Here is a 17,631-nt window from a genome sequence, read left to right on the forward strand (position 1 = left end):
GATGCTTGTAAGAGTAGCTGACAATGGTATCATTATACTTGTGTTCATTGGGCCTGGAAGTACATGAGAAGCTGATGGACCTACTATGTGATGGAGCAACCTCTTTGGTGTAAGGGGAGTGTTCATTGTGGCTCAATATGGCCAAACTCCAGAGTAACTAGACTCCCTTCTGAAGGGAGCTGAAATATTCCAAGTAGCCTGTTCACAAGCATAAGAATCGTCTTGGCATTTGAAATGTTCCAGAGTGAATTACCTAGAGATGGGTGGCTTCTTTATTACCTGAAGCCTTTAGAACATAAGAATGGCCATATTGGGTGAGACCAATGGTCCATCCAGCCCAGTAGCCTGTCTTCCAACAGTGACCAATGCCAGATGCCCCAGAGGGAATGAACAGAGCAGGGAATCATCAAGTGATCCATCCCCCATCACCCATTCCCAGCTCCTGGCAAACAGAGGCTAGGGACACTTCAGAGCATGGTTTTACATCCCTGCCTATCCTTGCTAATAACGATTGATGGACCTATCCTCCATGAACTTATCTAGTTCTTTTTTGAACCCTCTTATAGTTTTGGCCTTCATAACATCCTCTGGCAAATAATTCCACAGGTTTAAATCAAGATTGGATGGCTGTGAGATCCAATTTACAAAACCAGTGATCTTCCCCTTCAGAATTAAGGTCTCTGAGTCTAGGATGGGCGTAGAGCCTTCTTGATTTATTAAGTATTAAGAAATTCCTGCAATAATACCCCTTTCTCTATTTTGCTTAGGAATATTATTTGACAGAAAGAACTGGGTTTCTTGCTGTTTCTCCCTGAAGTTGCTGTCCTTGAGTGCATCTCAGGGAGGGACAATCTGAAGGAATCTTTCTGAAGTGTATTTTGTATCCATACCGGATAACACTGAAGACCTATATGTAAAATAACCAGAAATAGGGCAAAATGCTATTAGTATCCCTGCAAATGGAAAATTCTCTGAACCAGATAAGGCCAAAGAGAGGGGACCATTATGCTCATCTTGTCTGACCTCCTGCATAAGAAAGACCATAGAATTTTGCCCCATAATTCCTGCATCGAGCCCAATAACTTGCGGTTGAACTAGAGCAAATATTTTAGAAAGATATCCAAGGCGAAATTTTCAGAAGTACACAAGTGAATTAGACTCCTAAGTCCCATTTTTCAAATTTGAAATGTAATCAGTTTGTGACATCTGTTTTTGTTAAGTCCATACTTCCTTCTAATAACAAATCAGTCCATTTGTGAATCAAGCCCATTAGGTGTCTAACTGCCTCTTTAGGCGTCTAAATTGAATATTTAGGTGCAAATGATGTTCTCAAAACCACCACTCAGCTGCTGCCTAAACCTGTAGGTGCCTCTATTCCTATAGGCATCTAAGTTTCTGCTGGTGGATATGCACAAAGCTACCTAAATCTTGCTGACATCCACAGCTGCTCAGAACCCTCATTCTGTCCAGAGTCCTGGCAAGATTCTCAAACTCAATGTGTGGAGGAGAGCGGACCTTGATACAATCCTATTTTAAGACTTCTGCAACCAAAAAGCCAGCCATGGAAAAGCCAGCCCAAGAAAACCCAGCTGCCACCCCTACTTAAGTTTAGCGTAATTGACACGGTTTTATACTGCATTGCATTTACTATATTAAAATGTTCTATGTGTTCGAATGGTGTTAGTAGGATTCTACATTATTGTATTCAATGTTTTATGTGTAAAATGTGTACTGTGTAACCTGTCGTAAAAAGGTACACTGTTTAGACGAAACGAGCATTGTCATAGGCGAGTGTGGTGAAGTTGTGAACACATGTCCCCTTATTCCATTATTTCTTATGGGGAAAAATTCCCCGGTATACATCATTTCGGTATACATCGCCCTTTTCAAGAACACAACCCCAACCTATACAGGGGACACCCGTAAATAAATATTCTTTTTTGAGAGATTGCACATGTCCATTCCACGTTAGGTGTGTGTGCGCACCTCAGAGTCAGAGGACGGTGCAAGTGCCCTCTCCTGACTTGTGTTGCTGCATAATGATATAAAGAGTGGAGCTGCCCTAGACCTCCCTCTGTTCCTTCTTACCACCCATAACTGGTAGTCAGAGCCTGTCAGCTTGCTGCTGTGATTTTTCTCCCTCTAGTAATAGTTCTGTAAATAGTTAGCACTATTCCTTAATTTAAGTTAGTGTTGGTATTCTTTGTTATTTCTTTGTTATTTCTCAACTTTTGGGCATTGGATCTTTTCTATACAAAGTGTGCCATTTACTGTCATCAGGGTATGCCTCAGTCTCATGGCTTTAAGCCTTGTGGCAGCTGCAAAAAATCTGTGTGGGTGAGTGATCCTCATTCCAGGTGCTTAAAGTGCCTTGGTGAGGATCACATCTGAGACCATTGCCAGATCTTCAGCAACTTCAAACCCTGGCCAAAAAAAGACAGAGGTTCAGACTGCATCACTTTCTCATGGAGGCCATCCTGCATCCTCCTCTGAACCTTCCCATTCACAGCACACGACCAAGTACTTCTACCTCGGTTGAACTTTGTGGAGAGTCAGCATTGATCCCATTTTCCAGTACTGAGGAAGAAGCCTAGACCATAATCCTCAAAGTAGCCAAGCTCCTCTACAAGTTTGAGGCCCTCAGTACTGTCCACCAGTAAACAAGCAAGAGGACAAGGTAGAGCATCCACTGGGAAGAAATGCTCCTTGTTACCAACCTTTTCATCTCATCAAGTGTCATCAGCACCAGTGCCCAGGCTATTGAGACCAACCCCCACTGTGGTACCAATTCCTTTGACACAACAACAGCCACATCAGGGAAGTTTCTCAGTACTGATGATCCTGGAGTCTATGCAGCAGCATGGGACCTGCTCTATCTGTTGGTGATGGATTCTCCAGTAGTGCAGGAGACAGACAAACTGGTACTGCTTGATCCTCAGACTTCATCTACAGCCTTACCTCCAAGAAAGTTTCACCCCTTGGTGCTGTGAGCGACTACTTCAGAGTGTCCAGCACTTTGGCACACAGTACAGTCAAAGGGTAAACCCAACATGCTATCCCCAGTACTGACATCTCTAGAGGGATAACACCAGATTTCAGCACTGCCTCGTACAGCATCTCCGTGGTCAGGTGACTCAGGGTCCTCCTCAGAGTCTGAGCTCGGGTCCCATGCCCCTCGCCTCCAGGATAGAAAGTGACACCTTCATCACAAGAATTGTGCTTCTGATACTCATTGGATGTCCTGAGATGTTCCAGAGACTCTGCTCCTTGGAGCAGTTGAGGTTCTATATTCTACCAATGGCCTTTCTGGGAACCAGTGGGGCTTCCATCCCAACCACCACAGTCCTCCATGGTTCTGCCTTCATCTAGATTCCCAAGCAAATACCACATGAGGAGGTTCATGACCGTAGCCCAGGTACTGAGCAGGAACCTCAAGAGATCAGAGATCAGACCCTTGATCCAACTCAGTACAACCTCCTTTAATTCCTCCTCATCATCATAATCATCATCACCTGTTGAGGCTGTGGTGTCTGGGGACTTTTCACCTGCGCAGGACGACTACAGGGCCTACCAGAAGTTACTGAAGGGAATAGCTACCTTTCTTGCTATTCAGGTTGAGGTGGTTCTGGAGAGTTCCTATAGGCTGGTGGATATACTGGGTTCAGCAGGACCTTACTGAGAGGCTCTATCTATAAATGAAGCCATTCTAGAACCCACAAAATCTTTGTAGCAAACTCAATCATCTCTGCCACCGACAGCTAAGAAGACTGAAAGAGGGTACCATGCCCCTTTCCAGGTCTATGAACATTTTTATACACACCCAGTATATCCACCAGCCTATAGGAACTCTCCAGAACCACCTCAACCTGAATAGCAAGAAAGGTAGCTATTCCCTTCAGTAACTCCTGGTAGGCCCTGTAGTTGTCCTGAGCAGGTGAAAAGTCCCCTAAGATTCTTTAGCTGTCTTGGCAGTGAATGAAAGTGCACATCATGGATGTCTTTCTATCTCAAAGAGACTAGACTTTTTTGGTAGAAAGGTTTATTCCACAGCTGGCCCACAATGTCATACATCTCTAACCATCAAGCCTTGCTGGCCAGATATGACTTCTCCCCTGGGACAATGTACTGAAGTTTGCATACAGGTTGCCAGAGGATGCCAGGCAGGAGTTTGAGGTCTTCTTAGAAGAGAGCAAACTGGTGGCTAGGATCTCTTTACATGCTGCATATTTACAGCCAGAGCCATGGCATCTGCAATAACTATGCAGAGATGTGTGTGGCTTCAGTTGTAGGGCCTCCTGTCCAAGATCTTCCCTTTGAAGGTCCTACACTCTTATTGCAGAAGATGGATGCACTGTAGTGGCAAGGATTCATGGGCCATGCTGAAATCACTGAGAATTTATGGTCCTTTCCCTAAAATAAAGCAATTCTTTGCTCAGTGTCACCAAAGATACCCATTTTCCCATCTGTGTAGCCTGACTACCCAGAAAATGGGGGGTGGGGGGGAAACAGAACCACAGTGAAGACCTCAACCTCCTCAGTTTTCTTCTACACTGGGTCATTCAAGACAGCCTGGAAATCCCATGCAGTCTGCTTGACTGCCTTGTTGAAGACAGGTTTCAGAGTAGCAGCCGTGTTAGTCTGTATCCGCAAAAAGAACAGGAGTACTTGTGGCACCTTAAAGACTAACAAATTTATTTTAGCATGAGCTTTCGTGAGCTACAGCTCACTTCTTCGGATGCATAGAATGGAACACACAGACAGGAGATCTTTATACATACAGAGAACATGAAAAGGTGGAAGTATGCATAACAACAGGAAAAGTCTAATCAATTGAGATGAGCTATCATCAGCAGGAGGGAAAAAAAACTTTTTGAAGTGATAATTAAGATGGCCCATAGAAGGTGTGAGGAGAACTTAACATAGGGAAATAGATTCAATTAGTGTAATGACCCAACCATTCCCAGTCTCTGTTTAGGCCAGAGTTAATTGTATCTAATTTGCATATTAATTCAAGTTCAGCAGTTTCTCTTTGGAGTCTGTTTTTGAAGTTTTTTTGTTGCAAAATTGCCACCTTCAAGTCTGTCATTGAGTGGTTAGAGAGGTTGAAGTGTTCTCCCACTGGTTTTTTAATGTTATGATTCCTGATGTCACCATCAACCTCAGCCTAGACCAATCCACACATGCGATCCATTTCCTAGACACTACTGTGCTAATAAGCGATGGTCACATAAATACCACCCTATACCGGAAACCCACTGACCGCTATACTTACTTACATGCCTCCAGCTTCCATCCCGGACACACCACACGATCCATTGTCTACAGCCAAGCTCTAAGATACAACCGTATTTGCTCCAATCCTTCAGACAGAGATAAACACCTACAAGATCTCTATCAAGCATTCTTAAAACTACAATACCCACCTGCTGAAGTGAAAAAACAGATTGACAGAGCCAGAAGAGTACCCAGAAGCCACCTACTACAGGACAGGCCTAAAAAAGAAAATAACAGAACGCCACTAGCCATCACCTACAGCCCCCAACTAAAACCTCTCCAGCGCATCATCAAAGATCTACAACCTATCCTTAAAGATGATCCCTCACTCTCACAGATCTTGGGAGACAGGCCAGTCCTCGCTTATAGACAGCCTCCCAACTTGAAGCAAATACTCACCAGCAACCGCACACCATACAACATAAACACTAACCGAGGAACCTATCCTTGCAACAAAGCCCGATGCCAGCTCTGTCCACATATCCATTCAAGTGACACCATCATAGGACCTAATCACATCAGACACGCCATCAGGGGCTCGTACACCTGCACATCTACCAACGTGATATATGCCATCATGTGCCAGCAATGCCCCTCTGCCATGTACATTGGCCAAATCGGACAGTCTCTACGCAAAAGAATAAATGGACACAAATCTGACATCAGGAATCATAACATTCAAAAACCAGTGGGAGAACACTTCAACCTTCTAACCACTCAATGACAGACTTGAAGGTGGCAGTTTTGCAACAAAAAAACTTCAAAAACAGACTCCAAAGAGAAACTGCTGAACTTGAATTAATATGAAGCAGCAAAGAATCCTGTGGCACCTTATAGACTAACAGACATTTTGCAGCATGAGCTTTTGTGGGTGAATACCCACTTCTTCGGATGCAAGATTCTTCTTGCATCCGAAGAAGTGGGTATTCACCCACGAAAGCTCATGCTGCAAAACGTCTGTTAGTCTATAAGGTGCCACAGGTTTCTTTGCTGCTTCTACAGAACCAGACTAACACGGCTACCCCTCTGATACTTGAATTAATATGCAAATTAGATACAATTAATTCTGGCCTAAACAAAGACTGGGAATGGTTGGGTCATTACACTAATTGAATCTATTTCCCTATGTTAAGTTCTCCTCACACCTTCTATGGGCCATCTTAATTATCACTTCAAAAAGTTTTTTTTCCTCCTGCTGATGATAGCTCATCTCAATTGATTAGACTTTTCCTGTTGTTATGCATACTTCCACCTTTTCATGTTCTCTGTATGTATAAAGATCTCCTGTCTGTGTGTTCCATTCTATGCATCCGAAGAAGTGAGCTGTAGCTCACGAAAGCTCATGCTAAAATAAATTTGTTAGTCTTTAAGGTGCCACAAGTACTCCTGTTCTTTTTGTTGAAGACAGAGTATCACATTGTTACATAGTAGCTTCTCCTACCCTGTTTTTTCAAGCAGATTGTCCAACTTTCTCTGTGCTTGATCCAATATTACCATGGCTGAATGAGTTCTCTGCACTGTGGAACAGGGATACATCCTGCAGTTTATTTCCACCTGTCCCTCGTCAGGGACAACTCTCACAAGGCTGTCCTCCAGGAGGCCTAGTTTCTCCTCTGTTGGAAAGCTGTAAGGTTCCCCCTCTCCATCATGCGAAAGGTTTTCTATTCACGTTACATCCTGATCCCAAGACAAAAGAAGGATTCAAACACATCCTAGGCCTGCGGAATTTGAACAAATATATAAAGAAAATAAGGCAATGGTTCTCAACCAGGGGTGCGTGTACCCTTGGGGGTATGCAGTGGTCTTCCAGGGGGTACATCAACTCATCTAGATATTTGACCAGTTTTACAATAGGCTACATAAAAAGCACTAGTGAAGTCAGGACAAACTACAATTTCATACAGACAATGATTTGTTTATACTGTTTTATATACTATACATTGAAATGTGAGAACAATATTTATATTCCAATTGACTCATAGACTCATAGACTTTAAGGTCAGAAGGGACCATTATGATCATCTAGTCTGACCTCCTGCACAATTGATTTATATTGTAATTATATGGTAAAAATGAGAAAGTCAGCGATTTTTCATTAATAGCGTGCTGTGACACTTTTGTGTTTTTATGTCTGATTTTGTAAGCAAGTAGTTTTTTAGTGAGGTGAAACTTGGGAGTATGCAAGACAAATCAGGCTCCTGAAAGAGATACAGTAGTCTGGAAAGGTGGAGAGCCGCTGAAATAAGGCTTCACATGATCATCCTAGCCTCCATTATCCCCTCTCTGGATCCCAGTGCCTTGTATGTTGCCTTCTATTTCCATGTGACGATCCAGCAAAGCCATGGGAGATTCCTAAGATTTCTGGTTAACAACACCCATCATCAGTTTACAGTCCTGCTCTTTGGCATGTCTGCTGCCCCGCAAATATTTACAAAATTCATGGCAGTAGTAGCTGCATTCTTAAGGAAAGCAGGGGTGCAAATATTTGCTTACTTGGATGAGTGGCTAGTAGGAGGACAATCCAGGTTCCAAATAGAACTCAGTCAAGGCAGGATCTGATCTGTCTTCAGTGTTCTGGGTCTGATGATCAACAAGGACAAGTCTTCTACCCAGTCAAAGAATAGAATTTATAGGGGCACCCCTGGATTCTACAGTAGCCAGGACACTCCTACCTCAAGCCAGATTCCAGACAATGTTAAACATTTCAAAGCCTATCCAATCACAACAGTAAGAAACTGCCTCAGACTACTGGGGCACATGATTTCCTGTACATATGTGGTTTGGCATGCCAGACTTCTTAGAAGGTTGCATAGCTAGTTAAAGTCAGTGTGCTCCCTGGCTCATCACTTCTTGAATATGCTGATTCAGGTATCTACAGGATTACTAGTCTCCTTGGACTGGTGGATCCAGCCAACTTGTGTATGGGAGGTCCCTTCACTCCTCCCTTGCCCACATTGGTTCTGGTTACAGGCACTTCTTCTGTAGGTTGGGGAGCTCATCTATGGTCTATGGTCTCATGAAGATTTGGCTCTCCACATAAACATGCAGGAGTTGTGAGGAATTCATCTATCCTGTCATGCTTTTCTCCCTCACATCAAGGGAGAGGCTCTGCAAGTCCTCATGGACGACACTACAAACAGACCGGGAGGGACCAAATCAGATAGTCTCTGTCAAGAGGTGACACATCTTTGGGAGTTTTGTATCACCAGTGCAATACATCTCAGTCTCTCATCTTCCTGGTTTTCAGAACAGCTTGGTGGTTCACCTATGCAGATTGTTCAGCAGAGATCACGAGTGTGATCACAGAATGGTGTTTCGCCAGTCCTGACCCCTGTCCAACAAGTTTTGGACTACTTGTTCCACCTGGAACAACAAAGCTTATCAATTAGTTCCAATCAGTCCAATCAATCTGTCTCCAGCTTTCCACCCTCCTATAACAGGTCACTCAATATATTCCAATCCAATATCAGACTCTTAAAATATCTGGACAGGTTATACCCCCATGTCATGGATCCCATTCTTGCCTGGGACTTAAATCTGTTGCTAACAAGATGATGGTCTGCCCTTTGAACCAGTGGGTACCTAATCTTTGCTGCATCTCTCTACGAAAGTATCATTTTTGGTAGCTCTTACCTCCATGAGAAGGGTGGCAGAGTTCTGAGTGTCGGTGACTGACCCTCCTGACACAGTTTTTTTTTTCCCCCAGGTCAAGGTACTCTTATGTCTGCATCGAAAATTCCTGGCTAAAGTAGTTTTGGAATTCCACCTCAGTCAAGACATATACTTACCAACATTCTTTCCTAAGCCCCATTCTCATAAGGACAAGGAGAGGCTCCATACTTCGGATGTTAGAAAGGTGTTGACTTTTTACTTGGACAGGACTAGGTCTTTTAGGTGGTCATCCGAGCTCTTTGTCTCTGGTGTGGACAGGATGAAAGGACAGGCTTCCCACTGCTGGATTTATTTGATCAGCCCTTGGGGCTCCCACTGTCTTTCCAGATACTCCATTGATATGGTTGGTTTCAGCCAGTCATTTAAGGACCCATTCATTCCACCACAGACAGTCAGGTGATCCAACATATCATGTCATAACCCTATTATGTCCACTGGGTAGCAATTCTTAGTCAAGTAAGTCACTGTCATTCATGAAAATATTACAGAAGATTCCCTCTGTCACACCACGGTAACTCATTCTACCAGATCTGCAACTTCTACAGCGTTTTTGGCTCAAGTACTTATAGCAGACGTTTGTAGAGCTGCAACTTGGTAATCAGTGCATACTTTTACTACTCATTACACTATATCTCCACATTCCAGAGATGATGCCAAGTTTGGACAAGTAGTTCTTCAGTCCTTATTCAGGTAGACTTCGAAACCCACCTCCGTATGAAGTGCCTGTGAGTCTCCTAAAGTGGAATGGACATGTGCAATCACTTGAAGAAAAAAAAACAATCTGTGCTTTGAGATGTGTTGCAAATGTCCACTTCATGACCAACCCTCCTTCCCCTCTATATTGGAGTCTTTCTGGTACTGAGGGACGTTGGGGGCAATTCCACCCTTTATACCATCATGCAGCAGCATACGCTGCCCTGACAGGTTCTGCTAAGGGAAAAATCTGACTGGCTCACTGGGCACACTGACTTCTAAAGTGGAATAGACATGTGCAGCACATCTCAAAAAGCAACTGATAAAACAGGTTAGTAATCACTTTTTTACTGGAGCAGGGACTTGAATCTGACTCTCTTACATCCCAGATAAATGCCGTAGCTACTGTGCTACAGAGCCTCCCTCTGGCCCAATGAATATTTAGTTATTTATACAAAGTGGAATAGCTTCAACAGGCTAGAGGAGAGAGAGCCCCCTCCCCAAATACCCAAGCATCAGGGCAGTCACTTGGGATGTGGGAGACCTGAATTCAAGTCTGTGCTCTAACTCAGGCAGAGTGGGGATTCAAACCTAGGTCTCCCACATCCTACAGGAGTGCCCTAACTACTGAGCTGTTAGCTACAATACAGTAGGGTTTTACTGTCTCTCTCCCACTTTCTTTGGGGTGTTTGGTGGTGGTTTTTGTTTTTGTGAGAAAGGACTGACGTGACTTAGGTGCCTAACTCCAGGAGAGGATTCATGGCGGAGAATCCTGAGTAGAGAGAGGCTCTTTCCATAAGCCCATAAGTCAGGTGCATAAAGGCCCCAGCCCTTTTCTCTGCATTTCACTCCTGATTTGTTTAGGTGACTACCTGCTCAGTTGCTGGCTTCTGAGAATCCCTTTCTTAGGTGCTGAGCTTTCCCCATATAATGCATAGGGAGCCTGAGCACTCAACTTAGGGCAGAGAATTGCAGTAGGCAGCAGGATTCCTGGGAGCTGGGTGTTTCTGTGCTCAGCACTGGAATACCTACGTACCTTTGAATCTAGCTCAACATGCTGATAGGGTAAGATGGCCTTTGGTTACTTTTTTTCCACTTAAGACTTCAACCCAGGATGTAGGCCTAAATTTACTTAGTGGATCTAACTAAAGATGGCAGTTAAGAGACTGGATGGTGCTTAAGTTTAGCACTGTCTGTTCTCATGTTTAATAGACCTGCTTTGGGGTTGCCTGACACACGGTGGTAATACTGCAGCTAATCTAAATACATCCTTCTCTGTTTAGCAACTATGGCATGTAATGGTAGTTTTGGGGTGGGGGAGAAGACATCCTTCAAGGAAAGGAGGATGATACTATCACATACACACCCAGAAGAGGAATTTTGCCTCAAATGCTGAGAGGAAAGGACATGGCCCTGTGAAACCACTGCCACCCCTTTCCTGCCACGTGTAAAAGATTCAAATACTGCAAGTTGCTTTGTCCTCATTTCCATTTTAAAAATAAAAAAGACCTTTAGCACTTACTGTGGCCTCCTCTCATTTCTCTTCCTATATGTCATTGTGGTCTGGCTCCTTTCCTCTGCTGCAGCAATCTTTGGAAAGCGTGCTAAGTTTCCACTGTCCCTCTAAGTGCTACAGTCTCTTCTCTTTCCCCTCCAGCCTTTGCTCTGTGTGAAATTCTCCCCTCCCCGCCCCAATTTTCTTTATTTACCCCAACTCCTCTAATGACGCCTCCCTCTCTCCAACACCACCTCTCTCTAAGCTTTCCTTCCTTCCACATCCCAGTCTCCTGGAACACCTAAAACTTCCCTAGTCTCTCCTCCTTTTCCTCATACTTGCCTCATTCTCTCCTTTTCCCACCAAACCCCTCATACTGTCCTATTCTCTGCAAATCTGCCAATCTCTCCTTTCAAAATACCTCACCTCCCAGCCTCTTTTTCTGCCCCTTACTCCTTTTTTCTTCTCTTTCCCCACATTCACCAGTCTTTCCTCTCTCTTATCCCAAACCACCTTACTCTTCATTTTGATTTTTCTGCTATTTTATTGTTTGTTGTTATACTGCACTAATCAATGTGATATTCCTCCTTCTCCCCTAATTCCTCCAGTCTCTCATCCCTCTCCTTCCAAACCACCTCATTCTCCTCACTATGCCTAGTGTCTCCTCTCTATCCAAGACTAACTCCCTCAGTCTCTTCTTTCTTTCACAAATCCAGCTCATTTTCTTCTCTTCTCCAACCCCCTCCTTCTCCTCTCCCTCTCCCTAATGGCCTCTACTGGTTTTATTTTAATGCTGTGGACATTGTATGGAGAGCTTCACACGGTTTTTTTCAAGATGAAGTACAAGGAACCATATTTATTATTCATACATTTTCATTTCCTGCCTTTATAAGAAAATGTGTGTACTCTTTGATTTGATCAATACATGCATTTGTTAGGTGCCTGTATCACTGTATCAAGTTACAACGACTTAAGCGGTAGTGTAGACCTTTCCATAGACTTTAAGGTCACAAGGCACCATCGTGATAATCTATTCTGACCTTCTGCCCATCATAGACCGTAGAACTTCAGTTATCCACTCCTGTAATAGACCCATAACCTCTGGCTGAGTTACTGAAGCCCTCAAATCATGATTTAAAGACTTCAAGTTCCAGATAATTCACCATTTACTCCATTTCAAACCAGTAAGGGACCCGTGTCCAAGTTGCAGAGGAAGGCAAAACAAAAAACAGGGCCTCTGCCAATCTGACCTGGGGGAAAATTCCTTCCCGACCCCAAATATAGTGATCAGTTAGACCCTGAGCTAGTCACCAGGGAAAGAATTCACTGTAGTAACTGAGACCCCTTCCCATCTAGTGTCCAATCTTCAGCCATTTGAGATATTTGCTACTAGCAGTCACAGATGAGCCACACGCTTGGCCTGCTGGTGAGGGATGGGTGCTCTGTTCTGCTGCTGCTGCGCTTCCCCCTGCCCCCGGCACTTCCAGGTCGCTCAGCCCTTCCCCTTGGCAGCCGGGCCTGGGCAGGAAGCTGAGGGAGTGGTACAGAGACGCTTCTCATGCCGGCTGATTCCTCTTAGGTTCTCTGTGAGAGAGCCCGGCTTCTCTCCCCGCTCGGGCCCAGCTCTTGGGGACAGGGGCTGAGTGAGTGGGAAATGTGCTGAGGAGGGGAGTCTTACGCTGATTTTTTAGCATAATTAAATGTCTGGAAAGCATAGAGAAGATACCACGCGCTGTAAAAGTGCAAAGTAGTAGTATTTTAATGGTCTTGTCTCTTGTTGTAATGTGATGTCTATAGACTTCCCTGGCCTGGCCTGGCCTGGCCTGGCCTGATTTTCAAAGACACTGAGCATCCATTGCTCCCATTAAAGTGAATGGGTGCTCAGCACTTCTGAAAATCCAGGCCATTATTCTTACAACATAACCTCAAGTATTGCAAGTAACACCAAGAGATTCAGGCAGTCCACATGTAGGGAAGAGACAGCAGCATCTGTTTCTCTCTCCTGCGGATATGGTCTTCACAATCGCTATTCAGCAGCACAGTTTCTAGAAGGAAGTCAGAGTAAAGGCTGGCTGTCAGGGTTACCTCCCCACTCTGAACTCTGGGGTACAGATGTGGGGATCCGCATGAAAGACCCCCCCAAGCTTATTTCTATCAGCTTAGGTTAAAAACTTCCCCAAGGCACAAATCCTTTCCTTGTCCTTGGATGATATTGCTGCCACCACCAAGTGATTTAGACAAAGATTCAGGAAAAGGACCACTTGGAGTTCCTATTTCCCCAAAATATCCCCCCAAACCTCTTCATCCCCTTTCCTGGGGAGCCTTGAGAATAATATACCAACCGTTTGCCTTTCATAAATGTATAGACCAGATCCTTTATCTTTAGGACACTAACATCAATCAGGTTCCTAAAAGAAGAATTTTATTTAAAAAAGTAAAAGAATCACACCTGCCAAATCAGGATGGAAGGTAACTTCACAGGGTAAGTAAAAAGATTTAAAACACAGAGGATTCCCTTCTAGGCTTAGCTTAGCATAGGGAAAATTCACAGGTTAAAACAAAAGATAATCTAATGCATTTCCTTGCTTTTACTTACAATTTTTGTAATCTTAGATGCTCATTTCAGGAGATGTTTTTTCCTGCCTGCTCCCTCTGTCGTACAGAGAAATAACAAACAAAGAGAGCACTAACAAAACTCTTCCCCGACCCCAGATTTGAAAGTATCTTTTCTTATTGGTCCTTTTGGTCAGATTCCAACCAGGTTATTTGAGCTTCTTAAACCCTTACAGGTAAAATGATTCTGTACCTCTGTCTATACCTCTGGCCAGGAGAGATTTTATGTTACTGCATACATAAAGGTTGTTACCCTTCCCTTTATGACACTGGCTTTATGTATACAAATGTCTATTCAAACCCAGTCTTTACCACAAACCCCCTCTTTCCAGGAACTGTCCTTTTAAGTAGTAGTACCTGCTCTACCCTGCACATGAATTGCCTGGATTTTCTTGATGTTACCTGCAACATCAAGTTGCCAGTATTTTGACTTTGTCCTTTTTCCTCTGGCTTGCTGGAGGGGGTGGGGGCATCTCTTCACTGAACCAGTTCCAGAGGTGCTGTCACACGTTGTTTAAAATAGTTGTTGCAATAGACAAGGAAATGACCAAATTTTCCAGTGAGAGTGCATAGTTTATATCTTGTAAGTACATGAACCAGGGAAAGTACAACAGATTAAAAACAGTATGCACTTCTAGACAGTCTGCCATCTCAAAATGTAAAAATGCTTGTAAACATTAATGGGTTCTTAGCATCTCTATACCTTTGCGCTAGAGAAATAGTATTACCCTTTTGTGGGGGAAAGACATACAGGGAGAAAGAGTTGTCTATGACTGCACATGAACATATGAGAGAGAACCATGGAAACAACCCCTTTCTCCTGACTCCCATGCCTTCATCATGTGGGCTCTTGCATTTTACATTATATAAGCTTAAAACACCCACTCTCTATCTTTCAGATAGAAGCCATCTACGCCAGTCAAGAAACCAGCAAAAGTATTTCACAATGGATATAGATGATGAAGAAAATATGAGTAAGATGTGTATATTTACATAATAAACAATATCGTCCTTTCTGCAGGAGCCATTTTCCTTGCAGCTGGGTGGCATAAGGAAATGATGTGAATTCAGTGAGAGGAAATTTCTGTGTGTATAGTTCACTTTATATGTGTGTTCATTAAAGAAGAATTTCCGTACTGGGAAAGCTTTCAAATACATATGATTAACACATAATCCAGTTACCCTTCACGTGATTTACATCTTCATACCATGATCACTAATCATCAAAGATATTTGTATTTCAAAACAGCATGTTCCCTCTTAGCCTGTTTTCTCCTACAGTGAAGTAATGATGATTAATTAATACATCTAGGGTTTGCACTGAAGAAATGGGCGGGGTGGTATACTGTATTGATACAACATGCACACATGTATCCTGTGTAGCATACTGTCTCCTACAAAAAACATTTCTAGATGTCCCAAAACCCTAGCTCTATGTACTTTCCACCTAATATCTCCAAATGCCAGCCTGCAGAAGAACTGGAAGTAGAGATTACAGGACTATCCTAAACTTATATGAGGTCTGGGTGAGTGTAAGAGAGGAGCTCCTGCCTCTTACAGTCTTCCAGCTAGATTACAGGCTGAACAGAGCTCTTAGCTGCCCGAAAGATCAGAGCCTTTGTGCGCCAGGAGTGTGCCTGTAGCTGGCCAGGCAATAGGTGGAATGAGATTTGAAGGGAACAGAGATCATTATTACTTTTGGGGTGTACCTGGGGAAGGGGAAACTAGGTAAATGGGGCAAGAAAGAGAGTTTGAGAAACCTGGGAAAGGGACAGGAATTGTGAGGACATGGGATACAGGAGAATGGAGGGAGGGAGGATAAAGGAGATCAAATATAAGGGTTTGTGAAACAAAAAAGAGGGAACGTATAAGGAGAGAAATCAAGTAATGGAGGAAAGAAAAGGAAGAAGATTGTATAGTGCTCTGGTCCCCAGCTATTTAGAGTAATAGATTGTTCTCATTAAAGGTTGTCTTGCTCTGGCACAGATCCAGGAAAGCATTTAAGCAAGTGTGTAGCTTTAAACATGAGTAGCCCCTTGGCTTCAGTGGAACTATGCAAGAGCTTAAAGTTAAGCACGTGTCTAAATGCATTGTTGGACTGGTGTGAAAGTACTCAGCCTCGTGCACGGTTGAGCCCTAATTACCTACAGAAAGAAATACCGCAACCATATTATTATGCAGTTATCTCATTTTAAAGGTATTTGGTCTTTTAACCATCCTTATTTTTTGTGAATGATAATGAAGTAGCGTGTATGTGTTGCTCTTGAAGTACTGTGCATGAAAATCTCCTATGCTTTACTGTAAATTGTTCAGTGCTGTTTAAACACGAGCATTTGTTTATTCTGTCCCCGAATTGTAAAGCTAACATATATCATACATTTTCTTTGACAAAGGTACTGACATCCTAACAGTACAGCAGGGCCTTGTATGGGAAAGATACAGTTTTACACAGGAAGTTACAGTGCATTTTTATTGGGAAATCAAGAAGCTGGACTGCTGTAAAATGACTTCATTTTATTAAAATTCATTCTTCTGGCCTGTTTTTCTTTAATTAAATTACTAGCTTGAGTTGGCCTGTGTTTGCTACGTATGCAATATCATAGCCTCCAATTATAATATCTATTTTACCTGCAGAGACTAAAACTCACATCAAATTGGTTGTGCAAAATTTAAATGCAATGGTTATATATTTTTTCTAAAATACAGAAAAAATTGAAAAAACATTTCTTGGGATTTCAGGTGAAAGTGGGTATAGTGCCTTTTTTTCTTTTATGCATTGAAGGTGTGGAGAAGGTGGTATAACAACAGAAACAGAGGAAACAGTTATAATTTATTTATTGATTTGAATTTTTTACTGCTCCACATTAAGTCCATCCAGTGCTCTGAGTGTCCTTGGCAATCTCTTAAAAATGTTCATAATAATAAAAAGACCCATCAATTACCTCGTATAAAATCAGATAACCCTGAAACAGAATCAAAATATCAAAAATTATTTGACCTCCCCTCAAAATCCCTTCTCCCCCACAAAATCCATCCCATTGCCCAGACCTATCCATCAGTTTGTGGCTGAGGGAGAAGAGACAGGCCTTGCAGCACACCCTGCATTTGAACCAATTCAGTTTGATGGATCCCCTTGTTGCTGTACTGATCTCTTTCTGTTTTCCAAGTTTCTTCCCACAAAACTCATCCAGAGAGTGCTCACACATGTGTAATTGGTCTCATCACTGCTCCACATGCCTGTTGCAAGGGAAGTTGCCTTGCTAAGAGTTCCCCAAGAAAGTTAATGAGAACAGCAATAAAGAGGATGACAACATTTTTGCTAGCTTTGCCTTAACCAAGAGGATGAAATTTAGGCAAGGGAGGCAGAACACAGTGAACATTATTTCTCATCAGATGAGGGGACTGCCCCCATGGACCACCTTACCTGCATGCATATTAACTATGTCTTTGACCAGGAAACTCTCAAAAATAAACAAGCACACTTGTAATGGATGTCTCCTCTCTTCAAAGAGGTAAATGTTTTCTTTGTAGCACACCTTCCTTCCTTGCTCTGGTGCCTTATACTTAGTAAAGCTCCGGGGAAAGAAAGTTTCAGTGGCAAAACTTGTTTCTTCTTCTGCTGAAAATGTCAATGGCTGATCCTATCAGACTTGATTTTTGACAACTCAGATACTACAAAAATGCCTGAAATCTCCTGTCGACCCTGGAATATTTTTAGTGTACATAAAACAAATTAGCTTGTCTGAGAAATGGCTCATGCTCAAGTTATCTGTGGCCAAGATTTCCAAAAGTTGGATCCTGCAGAGTGCTGTTGAGATCCAGAGAGGTAGCACAGTGGTTTGAGTATTGGCCTGCTAAGCCCAGGCTTGTGAGTTCAGTCCTTG

At 43.1% G+C, this 17,631-nt stretch overlaps 1 protein-coding gene across 4 annotated transcripts in view; it reads left to right on the forward strand.

Annotated features, from left to right (window-relative positions):
- The window catches only part of ADARB1 (adenosine deaminase RNA specific B1), a 271,564-nt gene that overhangs the window by 171,106 nt on the left and 82,827 nt on the right, over window positions 1–17,631 (forward strand). For 3 of the 4 annotated variants that reach the window (XM_045032826.1, XM_045032829.1, XM_045032828.1), the window contains exon 4: window positions 14,647–14,721. In XM_045032826.1, coding sequence (XP_044888761.1) covers window positions 14,694–14,721 — 28 coding nt within the window. In that variant the 5' untranslated portion in view covers window positions 14,647–14,693. The remainder of the gene's footprint in view (window positions 1–14,646; window positions 14,722–17,631) is intronic. The other variant, XM_045032827.1, reaches the window with a different exon arrangement.

The sequence above is a fragment of the Mauremys mutica genome, chromosome 10 (genome assembly GCF_020497125.1).
Source record: "Mauremys mutica isolate MM-2020 ecotype Southern chromosome 10, ASM2049712v1, whole genome shotgun sequence".
NCBI lineage: Eukaryota > Metazoa > Chordata > Testudines > Geoemydidae > Mauremys > Mauremys mutica.